General features: G+C 40.8%; 1 protein-coding gene across 1 annotated transcript in view; it reads right to left on the bottom strand.

The window, feature by feature from the left end:
• Positions 1 to 1,155: 1,155 nt before the first annotated feature.
• The window catches only part of gnb1a (guanine nucleotide binding protein (G protein), beta polypeptide 1a), a 44,515-nt gene continuing 28,538 nt past the window's right edge, over positions 1,156 to 17,132 (bottom strand). The window contains exons 7-10 of the mRNA XM_016285227.1: positions 12,087 to 12,288; positions 4,802 to 5,018; positions 3,404 to 3,519; positions 1,156 to 2,763 (exon numbers count right to left, since the gene is read on the bottom strand). Coding sequence (XP_016140713.1) covers positions 3,413 to 3,519; positions 4,802 to 5,018; positions 12,087 to 12,288 — 526 coding nt within the window. The 3' untranslated portion in view covers positions 1,156 to 2,763; positions 3,404 to 3,412. The remainder of the gene's footprint in view (positions 2,764 to 3,403; positions 3,520 to 4,801; positions 5,019 to 12,086; positions 12,289 to 17,132) is intronic.

Genomic DNA, 17,132 nt, shown 5'->3' with positions numbered 1-17,132 from the left:
GTTACCATGGTAACTGACTCTAAGTTACCTCTCTTTCAGAAATGGGCTTGACTTACCCTGCTGTCTCTGATTTGAAAAAACCTCCCATTCTGAAACGGAAAACCCAAAGTTTCCTTCATTTCAGGGTTAACATACTCAAGAGTTTTCACTTAACCTCCTTTCTGAAATGGGCCCCTGGACTTCCTAAATAAAGATCCTGGTGTTGGCGCCAATGGCCTCGCAGTTAATTTCTTTCTCGAGGTCACTTCATTCTGCTCTCCTCTCTCCACCCAATGCTTTCCTGTCGTCGCTCTACTGTCCTATCCAAATAAAAAAAGGCATAAAATGCCTTTATTCAGTGTCCGAATTCGTTCACTCAGTGCTTCAATTGGACTGTTTGTGGACTAAGGTAGGGAATAGTGTGTTATTTAGAAGGCGGGACTATTCCGCCATATTGCGTGTTGTACTTTCTCCCATTCAAGTAATATGTGTGAACTGCCTTTGTATATCTAAAGTCCTTTATTGTAATCATCCATCTGTCAAAATATAATGTCCAGTTGTTCAGCAAAAAACAAAAAACTACTGAAATGACCAATGCTGGTATTTGTACAGTCACAGAAACATTTACAAGCTGTATTTCTTCTCAGTTTGAATCTAAAATGACAGTGGCTGAATGTGTTAGAGTATAGAGTACCAAAATACTGTGGTATGTTACATTGTAAATGAGCAGGAAACCGGCAGGAAATTAAAGATTGGTTATAGCACCACCTATAGACAAATGTTTTTTGTGCATTATCTTTTAAAATTTTGGCATAAAAATAAATGTAGCTTTCCTTCATGCTTAAAGTGCAATATCTCTTTTCAGGCATGCTGAATATACCAGTAAGTCATAAAAAAAAGAGAAACAACAAAATCGTCTCAAACTGCTTTTATTACATCTTAAATAACAGTACATTTTAATATAGTTTCTATCTTGCATCCAGCTTTCTCTTGTACACTGACTTTAAAATTAAATACAAAAGATGGATAAGGGTACAGTGGGAATGCAGAGCTGTAAGTTATTCATATGGAGAGAGGCAGGGAAGAGAGGGAGGAAGAAAAGCAAATTAAGTTCATTTTTTGTTTTGTTTTTCTTGCCAACTCCAGGCCTAACGTACAAGACAGCACTTTGTTTCGTTTTTTTTTTTTTTTGTACAGAATGTTGCAGAGAAATAACAGAATGGAAGAAATGCCACTACAGCTAAGGAAAGAGCGCTTTTCATGATACATGTCAAGAGGGAACAACAGAAATTTCTGCCATTCAAATGCTGCATCATTTTTTTCTTCCTTTTTTTATTAAAGAACAAAAAAACCTGTTTGTTACAAAATGTCTCTAGCACTGTCTTTGTATCTGAAATGTGTCTTTTGCTACAGAGAGATTTCTTTGTTCTAGTTATTTGAGTGTGTGTGTGTGTTTGTACAGGGTCAGTGTGTGTGTGTGTGTGTGTGTGTGTGTGGGATTCACAAACTCTCCAGGGACAGAACAACTCACCATTCGCTGTTGTGATCAACATGTTTGCTTCTCTTAAGTGCATAGCTTTGAAAGTTAAACTAAATTGTGTATGCACAGAGTAGCAAAAGAAGAAAAAAAAGAAAATAAATACTGTGATGTTCTATTTAACAGGTTATTTAAAAAAGAAAAGAAAAGAAAAACATCAAGGATTTAGTTCCATATGCACCTCTTTTAAGCAATTCTACAGCATGCGATTCTACGAGTTTCCCATCCATGGCAGACAACCAAAATAAGATTTTTTTTTTTTTTTTTTAAACTTAAAAAGTTTTCAATATCATTATTTTAAAACATTGATTTATACAACATGTCATTCACAGAGTAGTAACTGTTTTCCAAGCACAAAACGGGCACTTCTGCTGAAACCAAAAAAAATGAAGAACTGCCCACCCCTCCTTCAACATCCTCCACATCAAAGATAAGAAAAATATAAAATAAAATTATTAAAATGATTGGTTTAATCTTCATTGAATTACTCTACATTTTCCAAAAAAGCATGAGAAGTATGGTTAAAATTGACATGGTTTCGTCTTCGTAAATCAAGCATTCGTCATCATGAACAGCACGTGCTTGGTTAGTTAGCGTATCTGCAAAACTGTATTACTTGTGCAAACAAAAATTCACAACTAGACAAAAAAAAAAAAGAACATTAATAATCAAATTTCCTGGGACTAAATATACAGGCTTGATAGCAGCTAGTGGTCCCCTGATCAAATCCTTTACCGTTTACTGATGTAAAGAAGCTCTGTGACATGACGACTTGGAGAACATCACGCTTGTTTTAATTCCTAACTATAAATTTGATCCCGAAACATTTCAAAACTAGGAGACAAAAGCACGCCTGCGATCCTGACTGGGGGAGAGGTCCAAAAAAGGCCCATAAAGCTATCGAGTTAGTTTCTTTTAGAAAAAAATTCCTGTTTTCATGTAGATGTTAGCATAATGACAATAGCAGTGGAATGAGTGTCTCGTGTTCTCTCAATACAGTATCAGAAAATGGTCCCAGAAGGATGCACAATTATCAGCTTTTATCCACTTACCAACTACAATCTAGCTGAGTGTAACAATTGTGCTCTTTTTTTTTTTTCCCCCAAAGAAGAAATGTTTGCTCTTTTGTCGTTTATAGATGTTGGGGTCAGTTCTGTTGTGTTTGAGAAGGAGAGAGGGGAATAAAATCAAAACGTTTTCATTTTGGAATGGTCTTCCAGTCAACTTTAGAGTCCGGATGATGCGATCTGGAAAGAAAAAGAAAGGGGGAAAAGAAACCGTGAAAACGTTTCAGTGACCCAAGAAAGCCTATCCATGATCAGCTGTGAGCCGAAGCATGCGTTTTTAACAGCAGGTGGCAGCAGAGATGCACTGTTTGACGCAGCAGCAGCTCATTACAACTATTTTTGGCAAATCTGACACCACTGCTGGGTGCTTGGCATCAGAAAGCTGCTGAGGATGCACCTTAAATGATGATACGATCAAACAGACAATGTTTCTGATGCATTTGTTATTATTTAGTCACAAATCGCACACTTATGGACTTATCTATGATGTTTTGTAGTATAAATAGTGCGAGTAATAGTGTGTTCACACTTGACATGCCAAAAAGAAAAAGAGCCCTTTAAATACCCGGATGATCCACTTAAATAATCAGAAAAATTAAGTGTGGAATGTTGGACACTTCATGCACTCAACTGTCACAGTGAATAGCCTTTTATATTTAATACACTAGTACACAGTGCATAAGTACATATTGAATAAATGCATCATTTGGGACGCAGCTACAGTCTCAAGCCCTGAATATCAGCTGATGTCAGGAATGGTGTGACAAATCAATGCACTGCTGTCACCTGTTAAATGAGTAGCTGAAAATGAGCAGTTTACCTTACGGCTTTAATTCCAGATCTTAAGGAAACTATCCCAGGAGCCTGTAGCCACAGCCATCCCGTCGTCAGTTACACCCAAGCAGCTGACGCGGTTATCGTGACCCGCCAAAACTCCTGCAAGCATACAACACGCACACGTCACTTCATACTGAACCTCTTACGGTGACACGCATCTCATGTTTTATCCCATCTGTAGACATCGGTTTGAAATAAACTTTCATTCATTCATTTGAAATAAAAGGATGTTCAACGCTATCATGCATACATATAATTTTCAGAAACAAAGCAAACGGGACACGCAGCAGACACACAATAAGGGTGTGTGTGTGTGTGTGTGGTGATGGACTATTTTCTGTGAATGTGGGAGACTTCCTTCATTAGTCGCTAAATGTAAACCACTACAAGAATCAGAAAGTTATCCCAGATCTTTAAAACATTATCTGAAGTTCTCAATTCATATTAAACCTCTGGCTGTTGCAGCTTTATTTGGGACCCTTTCTCTATTGCCTGACATACTCAAATATAAGACTTGTGTTGAAGCTTTTGCAACACTCCTGGTGAGACGTTTAATTTTACTAAATCGGTACATTTTTACTAAATCGCCTACAACACTCATTCTTTATGGATGAACTAGAGAAAATCAGACACACAATGAAATTAACTTCTGGTAATTTCTATAATATTTGGGGTCCTTTCCTAGATTGTTTAGGAAAGTGAAATATTCTTCAATCTCGGAGTATATTACTCCTCCGGCAGTAACCCTTTCCCCTCCCCCAATATATAGATTACTAGTCTACTTCATCTCGAGCATCATTTTCTCACACCTGTGATGTTAATGTGCATATCTGTTTGGATGACCAAGCTTTTTATGGCCTTCTATTTATTTATTTAACTGTTTATTTTAAAATCATTATGTTGGTCTATTATTATTCACTAACCTTTTCTGTGGTTGTTTTTTTTTTGGATTCAGAGTTGCTGTTTATTTGTGTAGAATAAGTACATATACATGTCATCAATCACTCTATAGCTGTAATTGTATGGTGTAACCCACTGAGGTGGAGAAAATCAAAATAAAGTGAAAAAATAATCTGAAAATTATCCTGAGTAAGTAAAATATTTGTGCTAAAACCATAATGCAATACATTAAAATAAGACGACATTAATTACCAGTTTGCAATATCAAGCAGCATAACAAAATGTACTGCTTATATAACTGGAAGTGAACGACACCAGGAGCCTCGTCGCTCTTATGTTAAAGGACTGTAGACATAGATTCATTTGTTTAGGTCTTTGATCACACCAAGGCGCAGGCTTCATCGGTAAGTTTCAGATGCGGGTTTGTGAAATATACCCATGCATCACTATGACCGCAGGAGACCTCCTCTTTCACACTGACCTGCACGGTCGGCTTTAAGAGCATCCCACACGTTGCAGTTGAAATCGTCGTAGCCGGCAAGCAGCAGGCGTCCGCTTTTGGAAAAGGCCACGGAGGTGATCCCACAGATGATGTTGTCGTGAGAATAAACCATCAGCTCCTGATCGGCACGCAGATCAAACAGCCTGCAGGTGGCGTCGTCCGAGCCCGTGGCGAAAGCGTTTCCATTGGGGAAGAACTGAGACGAGACAGCGAGGTTACCAGCTTATACATGCAATGCACACTTAATTTATTAATAAAAAAATTAATTAATCGAATGCGCTAGTCATGCGCATCTTGTCAGTGAAGCATGGTTCTATGATCAGCAGTAAATCTCCATCCGAACACCATATATATATGTATATAATAATGCAATGCTAATCGACATAGCCTTTATCCCTGCTCAGAATACTATGAAATATGTAGCGTGCCATATTCTGTGTAAGAAGCACATCATCTCACAGAAGGATTTATTTCAAACACTCGACTGATGTTTAGTGCTGTCAAACGATTAATCGCATCCAAAATAAAAGTGTTTGTTTACATAACATATGTATGTATACTGTGTATATTTATTATGTTTATATAAATACACATACATTTAAGAAAAATATGTTGTTTATATATTAAATATATTTATACATAACGTCTCGGTTACGTATGTTAACCCTCGTTCCCTGAAGGAGGGAACGGAGACGTCACGTCCAATGCACACTTAATTTATTAATAAAAAAAATAATTAATCGAATGCGCTAGTCATGCGCATCTTGTCAGTGAAGCATGGTTCTATGATCAGCAGTAAATCTCCATCCGAACACCATATATATATATGTATATAATAATGCAATGCTAATCGACATAGCCTTTATCCCTGCTCAGAATACTATGAAATATGTAGCGTGCCTTATTCTGTGTAAGAAGCACATCATCTCACAGAAGGATTTATTTCAAACACTCGACTGATGTTTAGTGCTGTCAAACGATTAATCGCATCCAAAATAAAAGTGTTTGTTTACATAACATATGTATGTATACTGTGTATATTTATTATGTTTATATAAATACACATACATTTAAGAAAAATATGTTATGTTTATATATTAAATATATTTATACATAACGTCTCGGTTACGTATGTTAACCCTCGTTCCCTGAAGGAGGGAACGGAGACGTCACGTCGGTGACCGATGAATTGGGATCTTGCTGAGAGAGACCAATCCACTTCGAGTGTAAACTAAACGAGCCAATGCACATTGGCATGCGATGATTGCATCCAGCTACCGCTGATCACAGCGTGAGCATAAAAAGGCAGCCGGTGCAACGCATATCAGGTTTTCGCTGAGGAGTCGAGCCGGTGACCCGGCCGCTCAGCGGTGGTACAGCTGCCGTGGCGTCTCTGTTCCCTCCTTCAGGGAATGAAGGTTACACATACATAACCGAGACGTTCCCTTTCAGTCTGTCACTCTGAGTGGATGCTGCCCCTTCTAGTGTCCTGTGCGAGCCGCCTGCGCCCCTTTGTGGTGTAGGCTGGGATTCGCAACAAGAAGACCAGTCACTGTAGTCATAGCACTACCCACTCAGAGAGATTGTATAACACTGGGAAAACGTACCCCTTCCACTTGGAACAGGAATGTTGCGGAAGCCCCATCCTTCCCGAAGGAGGTTTCGGAAGCACTTACACATATGACATCCGTTTAAGTGCATATGGAAGATTAGAGGTGATTGTAACCCCTCATGGAAATGGCAGAAGCCTGCCGGGGAAACACGGGCTCTGAGGCTATACCGTGGACTTTACACATATGGGAACCAGCCCTGGCGCCAGACGTTCTGCCATCTCAGTGCCTCTACCCGTTTGAGGTGAGAACACAGGAGAGTACCGGCTCCACACGAAGGCTATAGAATCTAGCGAACGTATTGGGGGTCGCCCAGCCCACAGCTCTACAAATATCTGTCAGCGAGGCGCCACAAGCCAGCGCCCAGGAGGATGCAACACTCCTAGTAGAGTGAGCTCGCAACCTGAGCAGGGCAGGGCACACACTGTGCCTGATAAGCCAGGGTGATGGCATCCACAATCCAGTGGGCCATCCTCTGCTTAGAGACGGCATTCCCTTTCTGCCGGCCTAACAGACAAAGAGCTGGTCTGAGGTTCTAAAGCTTTGTGTCCGGTCTACGTAGCATCTCAAGGCTCGGACGGGACAGAGCAAAGCTAGGGCTGGGTCTGCCTCCCCTGGGGGTAGTGCTTGCAGGCATACCACCTGATCCCTGAAGGGAGTAGTGGGAACCTTGGGCACATAGCCGGGCCAGGGCCTCAGGATAACCTGGGAGTCAGCCAGCCCAAACTCTAGGCATGAATAGTCAACCGAAAGATTTAACTATCTCGCCCCCCCTAAGGAACCTGATGATCAGATCATGCTTCCCTACCGACTTCCCTTCCACGGGGTCATGGTTAGCAGCAATCACAGCGACATAGACTTTAAGGGTGACGGGAGACAGCCTTCGCTCCAACCCTTGCTGCAAAAAGGAAAGCACGACCCCGATCGGGCATCTCCGGGGGTCTTCCCAACGAGAAGAATACCACTCAATGAACAGGTTCCACTTCAAAGAGTAAGCGTGTCTCATATACGGTGCTTTCGCCGAAGTGATGGTGTCAACTACCTCTTGGGGTAGGTCACCAAGAACCTCCGCGTCCCGTCTAGGGACCAGACATGAAGTTTCCATAGGTCTGGACGCGGGTGCCACAGGGTGCCCCATCTCTGAGTCATAGATCCTTCCTCAGAGGAATCTGCCAGGGAGGGGCTGTCGCAAGGAGCATTAGTTCGAGGAGCCAGGTTCGAGTGGGCCAATATGGCGACACAGGCAGGACCTGCTCCACGTCCACACTTACCTTGCACAGCGTCTATGCGAGAAGGCTCACTGGGGGAAACGCATACTTGCGCAGGACCCGCGGCCAGCTGAGTGTTCACTCGGTCAGGGAGTAGAACAACTGGCAGTGAGAGGTTTCTGGACAGGCAAACTGGTCTTAGCTGTTCTATCAGCACTCCTGCCTGGAGGAACGTACGGTCTGACCACGGGGTGAAGTTTGGTGGCAGGCCGGTGTAACTTGGACCCGGTGAGTGCCGCGCAGCCACGCCCACCTCGGGACTCGGCCATGAAGCCAGTGCTGGAGCGGTCTCATATGAAGCAGCCCCAGTGGCGTAACTGCCGCTGATGGAGTCTCCATTCTCCCGGGAGCGTAGCTCGTGACAGCTCTTCGGCCGTACGGTTGAGCAGACCCGGAATGTGAATGGCACGAAGTTACCTCAGAACCTTCTGACTCCAAAGGAGGAGGTGGCGGGCGAGTTGCAACATGCGACGAGAGCGCAGACCACCTTGTCGGTTGATGTACGCAACGTTTGCCGTGTTGTCCATTCGGACCAGCATGTGCTTGCCTCGTAAGCACTCTTTGAGATGGTTCAAGGCAAGGTGCACTGCTAACAACTGTAGGCAATTGATATGCCAGTGCAGTTGGGGGCCCGTCCATCCCCCCGACACTGCGTACCCATTGTACGTGGCCCCCCAGCCGGTGGTGGAGGCATCCATGTAAACCACAGCATGCCTGGAGAGCTGTTCTAAGAGCACTCCTGCCTGGAGGAACGTACGGTCTGACCACGGGGTGAAGTTTGGTGGCAGGCCGGTGTAACTTGGACCCGGTGAGTGCCGCGCAGCCACGCCCACCTCGGGACTCGGCCATGAAGCCAGTGCTGGAGCGGTCTCATATGAAGCAGCCCCAGTGGCGTAACTGCCGCTGCAGCTGCCATATACCCCAGGAGCCTCTGAAATAGTTTCAGTGGGACCGCTGTCCTGCCCTTGAACGAATTCAAGCAGTTCAGCACCGACCACGCATGTTCCTCTGTGAGGCATGCTGTCTGTTCGACCGAATCCAACTCCATACCGAGAAAAGAGATCCTCTGCGTCGGGGAGAGTTTTCTCTTTTCCCAGTTGACCTGAAGGCCCAACCGGCTGAGGTGCGAAAGCACCAAGTCCCTGTGTGCACACAACTGATGCTGAGACTGAGCTAGTATGAGCCAGTCGTTGAGGTAGTTGGGAATGCGAACGCTCTGTTCTCTCAGGGGAACAAGGGCTGCCTCCGCAACTTACGTGAAGACACAGGGCGACAGGGAAAGCCCGGAGGGCAGGACCTCATACTGATATGCTCGTCCTTCGTACGCGAACCGCAGAAATGGTCTGCGGTGCGGAAGGATCGACACATGAAAGTACGCATCCTTTTCCACTCGAGCCCTACCCTCTCGGCGGCCCGGGAAAGCATAGCAGACATCTCTGGATCCGATTCAGGCCTTGCCACCATCCCAGAGGGCAGCAGCGCAGCCGAATCTTCCTCTCCAGAGAGCTCTCCCTCTGATGCAGTGATCGACATCTGGTCGTCGGGGGGAGCACCGAAGGATACCGCTGGTATGCTCTTTGAAGAGGGCCCAGCACGTTCCTTTGGCGGCTCAACTGATTGCAAAGCGCTAGAGGAGCGATGGTCCCCCGAGAGTTGGTTCCCTGAGGGGTTTGCCACCACTGTAACCTTCAGACCGCCCGTGCTACTGCCCGAAATAGTGCATGCCTGGCTGCCGCCAGGACGAACACTAGATCGCGGCAGAGGCAACGGAGCTCCGCCCCCCTGGAGGAAACAGAGCCTGGCCCGTAGCTCTGAGATAGTCATCTTCCCGCAATGGGAACATGACTCATCCACGAACGCCACCTCAGCGTGTTTAATGCCCAGACACGTGAGGCAGCGATTGTGACCATCACCCGGCGCCAGGTAACGACCGCATCCAGAAACGCAAAGGTGAAATGGCATCTTTAAAAAGACGATCCATCATCTTTACAAAGATGCACCCGCATATTGTACTCTTTTAGACAAGAGGTAGTGCAGCCTGAAGAGCGCAACCCACTTGACACCGGAACGACCATCGCTGAAGCGCCGTCCACCAACACAAAAAGCTCCCGAGAGCACGCTAGACTCGTCACACACGAAGCAGTTTGGTAGGAGCAGAACTATGTTATCGCTCGGCTCCGAAGCGAAAAGCTGGTATGCGTTGCACCGGCTGCCTTTTTATGCTCACGCTGTGATCAGCGGCAGCTGGATGCAATTACTGCATGCCAATCGGCATTGGCTCGTTTAGTTTACACTCGAAGTGAATTGGTCTCTCTAAGTGAGATCCCAATTCGTGACTCGGAGTGACCGACTGAAAGGGAACATAAATTATATGCATATAGATATAAACATGTAAATACATGTAAATGTTTTCAAAATATAAACTGAATGTGTATTTTTATATACATAATAAATATACACAGTACACACATATATATTGTGTAAACAAACTTTTATTTTGGATGCAATTAATCGCGATTAATCGTTTGACAGGACTATTGACGTTATGAAGTGAGTTAAACACATGAGTAAAAACATGTTATTAAATGTGGTGTTTTCACAAGCTTTCAGATGGAGCAGCATTTACTACACAGAGCCGTAGTTCACTGACAAGCTACGCAAAAACCAAGTTCATAATCGCAGACGATATAATCCTGCGATTATGAAATCGAAGATATCGTTCGCAATAATGAACGCTCGTGAAAATACCACATTTAATAACACGTTTTTACTCCAAACTCACTTCATAACGTCAGTCGAGTGTTTGAAATAAATCCTTCTGTGAGATGATGTGCTTCTTACACAGAATCAGGCACGCAACATATTTCATAGTATTCTAAGCAGTGATAAAGGCTATGTCGATTAGCATTGCATTATTATATACTTTATTATAATAAACATTATAAAAAATTATGAGAACTCAGATAAACCATATATTGTCTTAGTCGTGTGTTTATTAGTCACGTTGAATCAATGAAAGCAGTTAAATCTTCTGTTTATTCAGCTAGCATTATAGGGATTGGGTTTCTTCTACGGGGTGTATTTCGAGTTTCAAGGTGAAATGGCATCTTTAAAAAGACGATCCATCATCTTTACAAAGATGCACCCGCATATTGTACTCTTTTAGACAAGAGGTAGTGCAGCCTGAAGAGCGCAACCCACTTGACACCGGAACGACCATCGCTGAAGCGCCGTCCACCAACACAAAAAGCTCCCGAGAGCACGCTAGACTCGTCACACACGAAGCAGTTTGGTAGGAGCAGAACTATGTTATCGCTCGGCTCCGAAGCGAAAAGCTGGTATGCGTTGCACCGGCTGCCTTTTTATGCTCACGCTGTGATCAGCGGCAGCTGGATGCAATTACTGCATGCCAATCGGCATTGGCTCGTTTAGTTTACACTCGAAGTGAATTGGTCTCTCTAAGTGAGATCCCAATTCGTCGGTCACCGACGTGACTCGGAGTGACCGACTGAAAGGGAACATAAATTATATGCATATAGATATAAACATGTAAATACATGTAAATGTTTTCAAAATATAAACTGAATGTGTATTTTTATATACATAATAAATATACACAGTACACACATATATATTGTGTAAACAAACTTTTATTTTGGATGCGATTAATCGCGATTAATCGTTTGACAGGACTATTGACGTTATGAAGTGAGTTAAACACATGAGTAAAAACATGTTATTAAATGTGGTGTTTTCACAAGCTTTCAGATGGAGCAGCATTTACTACACAGAGCCGTAGTTCACTGACAAGCTACGCAAAAACCAAGTTCATAATCGCAGACGATATAATCCTGCGATTATGAAATCGAAGATATCGTTCGCAATAATGAACGCTCGTGAAAATACCACATTTAATAACACGTTTTTACTCCAAACTCACTTCATAACGTCAGTCGAGTGTTTGAAATAAATCCTTCTGTGAGATGATGTGCTTCTTACACAGAATCAGGCACGCAACATATTTCATAGTATTCTAAGCAGTGATAAAGGCTATGTCGATTAGCATTGCATTATTATATACTTTATTATAATAAACATTATAAAAAATTATGAGAACTCAGATAAACCATATATTGTCTTAGTCGTGTGTTTATTAGTCACGTTGAATCAATGAAAGCAGTTAAATCTTCTGTTTATTCAGCTAGCATTATAGGGATTGGGTTTCTTCTACGGGGTGTATTTCGAGTTTCTCTGGCCCTCGGATAAAGATTTACTGCTGATCACAGAACCGTGCTACACTGACAAGATGTGCATGACAATCACAGCTTCTGCCTAATCACGATTGCGATTTATCGTGCAGCCCGAGTGTATGTCCCAAGTGCTTACACAGATGGCGTTGATGTCGGACTCGTGGCCGGTGAAAGTTTGCCTGCACATGCCCTCTCTGACGTCCCACAGCTTAGCAGAGGCATCACAGGCGCCCGACACGAACAGACGTGTATCTGGGGCCAGAGACAGTGACATTACATCACCGGTGTGACCTGCGAATGTGGTGGTCTGCTGCCCCGTCTCGATATCCCACAGAGCACTGTAAGACAGACAAACAAAACACACTCAAAGTTACACTGTTCCAGTTATTATTATTGTGAACAAAAATTTTGTGAATTTAGATGGAAAGGAATAATGTAATGTGAACGAGCCACTATGAAAACATGGTATCATAAGCTGAGCACGTGTAAATGAACACAGTGCTGCTCTTCACTCTGAAATACACTTTACATTTGATTATCACACTAAACCATATCACAATCTCAGGTATAGTTAGAATTAACAGAAGTTACTTAGAGTAACACTGTTTCAAACATACACTAACGCTGATTTTAACTTGAATTTGGCACTTGCCAAGTGTACATCCTGCATCTACACAGCCGTTCAAACGTTTGGGACAGTACGATTTATGTTTTTTAAAGAAGTTTCTTATGAAACTATTTGATCAATAATACAGAAAAAAAACAGTGATTTTGTGAAATATTATTTTAATTTGTTGTAATGTTTTATATTTAAATATATTTTAAAACATAATTTATTCCTGTGAAGCAAAGCTGAATTTTCAGCATCATTACTCCAGTCTTCAGTGTCTCATCCTTCAGAAATCTTTCTAATATGCTGATTTATGATCAGTGTTGAAACTGTTGTGCTGCTTAATATTTTTTGGGACGTGTGATACTTTTTTTCAGGATTCTTTGATGAATAAAAAGTTAAAAAGAACATTGTTTATTCAAAATACAAATTTTGTGTTACAATATAACACTCTACTATTCAAAAGTTTGGGGTCAGTGAATTTTTTTTCTTTCTTTTTTTCCCAAGAAATTAATACTTTTATTCAGCAAGTTAAATGGATAAAAAGTGACTTATATTGTTTGAAAAGATTTCTATTTTGAATAAATGCTGTTCTTTTTAACTTTATATTCATCAAATAATCACAGAAAAAAATATCACAGGTTCCAAAAAAATATGAAGCAGCACAACAATCCGTGTATCATTCGATCATACGTCTTTTGATTTAATATTGAAAGTAGAAAAATGAGAAAACGGCTCCTTTTTAGTTTTTTTCCAAAAAACGAAAATTCAGCTTAAATTTTAGTTTTTCGTTCATGGGTGGAAAAAAGAATAAACAGCTTGAATATTCGATTTCTACACGTGGGCGGGAATTAAACGCCCCTTTCTGCTGATTGGTCAGCCGAAGATCAAACCGTGCCTTCATCAGTTCTTCCGCAGTATCACGCAGCAGAATAATAGTCCTCCACTGCTGCAGTTGTATGAATTCTTAAGAATTTATTGCAACTACATTTAATCTTTTTTCATCAAACAAACAGGCTAATGAATAGCTCGACACAACTCATACTGGGGCAGAGTCTAGACAGGGCTTTCTTCTGTGTAGATATACATTCTATTCTTTGCATCAGCTGGGCATGGCAGGGTATGATATGACAGCTGTCATAGCCTACCCTGCTCACCCAATAAGTCTGTTTGTTTAATTAAGAAATTAATTAATTTGTTTAAAAATAAATTTTAAACACTAAGACAAAAAGGAAAGAATAATAAATTGACATGGGTATATACAGTATAGGCCTATGTTCACGCAAGAACTGTCATTCTGACTGACAACTGGAGAACAACAGATATTAAATAGCCTACTGTTAAGAGCTATAAAATGTAGTCTTGTGATTATAATTGATATCTCAAAAGGATATGCACTTGTGTGCAGCGTGAGCTGTTGCGCACTCGCAATGCAACGCAAGATTTTCATAAAATATAATAACTTGCCATTTCGGTTTGTTTCTCACCAAACCCTCAGTATACCTTCAGAATGTTTGGAATATACGCCACGTGATGCATAGGATTACTTTACGACAGATATGAATCTGCTTCAAAAAAAAATAAATAAATAAATAAAGTCACCATTCTCTGCCATTAAATTGGCAAGTGCGAGCAGGACATTTTTGTGTTATTAAGTAATAAGCCTTTAGACCAACATTAATTCTCACCAAACCCTCAGTATACCTTCAGAATGTTTGGAATATACGCCACGTGATGCATAGGATTACTTTACGACAGATATGAATCTGCTTCAAAAAAAAAAAAAAATAAATAAAGTCACCATTCTCTGCCATTAAATTGGCAAGTGCGAGCAGGACATTTTTGTGTTATTAAGTAATAAGTATAGCAAATTATTTCTTGGACCCCCCATCACTTTAAGATCCGCTGGTCTACACAGAAGAAAGCCCTGTCTAGACTCTGCCCCGGTACGAGTTGTTTGTAAAAAAAAAAGAGTTTGGGAAAAAAAAAAAACTAAAAAGGAGCCATTTTCAAATTTTTCTACTTTCAATATTAAATCAAACAAAGGATCGAATGATACACGGATTCACAACAGTTTCCAGCATTGATAATAAATCAGCATAGTAGAGTGATCCCCTATCACTTTAAGAACCGCTGGTCTACACAGAAGAAAGCCCTGTCTAGACTCTGCCCCTGTACGAGTTGTTTGTAAAAAAAAAGAGTTTGGAAAAAGAAAAAAACTAAAAAGGAGCCATTTTCAAATTTTTCTACTTTCAATATTAAATCAAACAAATGATCGAATGATACACGGATTCACAACAGTTTCCAGCATTGATAATAAATCAGCATATTAGAGTGATTCCTGAAGGCTCATGTGACACTGAAGACTGATGCTGAAAATGTAGTGCTGTCACAGAAATAAATTATATTTTGAAGTATATTCAAATAGGAAACCAATATTAGAAATTGCAATAATATTTCACAATATTACTGTTTTTCTGTATTTCTGATCTAATAAATACAGCCTTGATAAGCAGAAGATACTCCATTAAAAAAACATTTCTTAGTGATCCCAAACTTTTGCTTTCAAAACTGAAAATTTTGCTGAAATGATGAAGCGTTTGTCCTCTTCAAATATTCATTTCCATTGTTATTTTGGCCTGTTAACAGATCGGATCCAGTGCTCAAGGAAATGACTAAATGCTACAACATTAAAAACAGCTGTGAGCAGCCAAGAACAGTTGTTAAAGGGGTCATATGATGCGATTTCAAGTCTTCCTTTCTCTTTGGAGTGTTACAAGCTGTTCATGAATAGATAAGATCCCTAAAGTTGCAAAGACTAAAGTCTCAAACCCAAATAGATATTCTTTATCAAATGATCGAATGATACACGGATTCACAACAGTTTCCAGCATTGATAATAAATCAGCATATTAGAGTGATTCCTGAAGGCTCATGTGACACTGAAGACTGATGCTGAAAATGTAGTGCTGTCACAGAAATAAATTATATTTTGAAGTATATTCAAATAGGAAACCAATATTAGAAATTGCAATAATATTTCACAATATTACTGTTTTTCTGTATTTCTGATCTAATAAATACAGCCTTGATAAGCAGAAGATACTCCATTAAAAAAACATTTCTTAGTGATCCCAAACTTTTGCTTTCAAAACTGAAAATTTTGCTGAAATGATGAAGCGTTTGTCCTCTTCAAATATTCATTTCCATTGTTATTTTGGCCTGTTAACAGATCGGATCCAGTGCTCAAGGAAATGACTAAATGCTACAACATTAAAAACAGCTGTGAGCAGCCAAGAACAGTTGTTAAAGGGGTCATATGATGCGATTTCAAGTCTTCCTTTCTCTTTGGAGTGTTACAAGCTGTTCATGAATAGATAAGATCCCTAAAGTTGCAAAGACTAAAGTCTCAAACCCAAATAGATATTCTTTATAAAAGTTAAGACTCGTCCACGCCCCCCTAAAACGGCTCGTTCTAACACGCCCCCACATATCTACGTCACTATGTGGGAAGATTTGCATAACGCCGCCCAAATGTTCACGCAAAGAAAGAAGGCGTAACTTTTATTCTCGCTGTAGTATTGTTGCTGCCGCCATGTTGTGGAGACGTTGTGTGTTTCGTTGTGAAAGCGAAACTACTTTGTTTGGTCTTCCAAAAGAGGACACGACTAGAAATCAGTGGTTAAGTTGTATTTACAACACTGTTCCAGAACAAAAAATGCAACTTTCAAAAGTAGCATTTCCCAGGCCAGACTCATTAATAAAATCAAAATCGTTACTCATGTTTAATAGGATCTGTCACTTATCTGCAGTTCAAAACATGCTACAGGCTCCTGGCCAGCATAAACACTGTAGAAATACTGAAAAAGTTCTGTTAATTTTCTGCTAGGACATTATCCGTTTAATTTACAGAAAATGTATTTAACCCTAAAACACAACACAATGCAACATATAATTCAAAGCATGGGTAAAACAGCTGTGAAAAAAAATCAATACTGAAAATTCTATTATATTAATACAGTACATTGGGCCCTATTTGTACACACTTTTCTTTGCCTGAGGAAGAGAAACAATATTTCTCTTAATGCATAAAGAATTGTCTACCACTGTACTCCAATGCAACTTGACACCTTTGCTTCTACGCAAGCACCATTATTTAATAGTCATTCGGTGATCTAATATAGCAATATGTCTTATCTTTAGGATGGTGTTTTGAAGTCTCTCTGTCAATGCAATTTTGTCACAATGCACTGTTAAAGTGTGCAACTGCATGAATACCACGTTAGTTCCTTTCACACATTAACTAATGGTTTCAGAAACAGACTTATGGCACTAAATACAGAGAAGATGATGAATTTGATGCACAGCGCTCAGGTTGCGGTCAGTTTTTGTTTCTAAAAGTAACATAGAATAAACAAGCGGGCTTAAGCATGCTTAGGTCTCTGTGGGTAAAGGTTTCCGGTAACACTTTAGAATAGGAAACACTTTTTCACTCTTAACTATATATATATACATATTTTTAAATTATTTTCTGTGATTCCTTTTCTCTTTTAATTTGATTTTACATTGTTA

The sequence above is a fragment of the Sinocyclocheilus grahami genome, unplaced genomic scaffold, assembly GCF_001515645.1.
Source record: "Sinocyclocheilus grahami isolate Dianchi unplaced genomic scaffold, SAMN03320097.WGS_v1.1 scaffold194.1, whole genome shotgun sequence".
In the NCBI taxonomy this organism is placed as follows: domain Eukaryota; kingdom Metazoa; phylum Chordata; class Actinopteri; order Cypriniformes; family Cyprinidae; genus Sinocyclocheilus; species Sinocyclocheilus grahami.
This window is presented reverse-complemented; position numbering and strand designations above follow the sequence as displayed.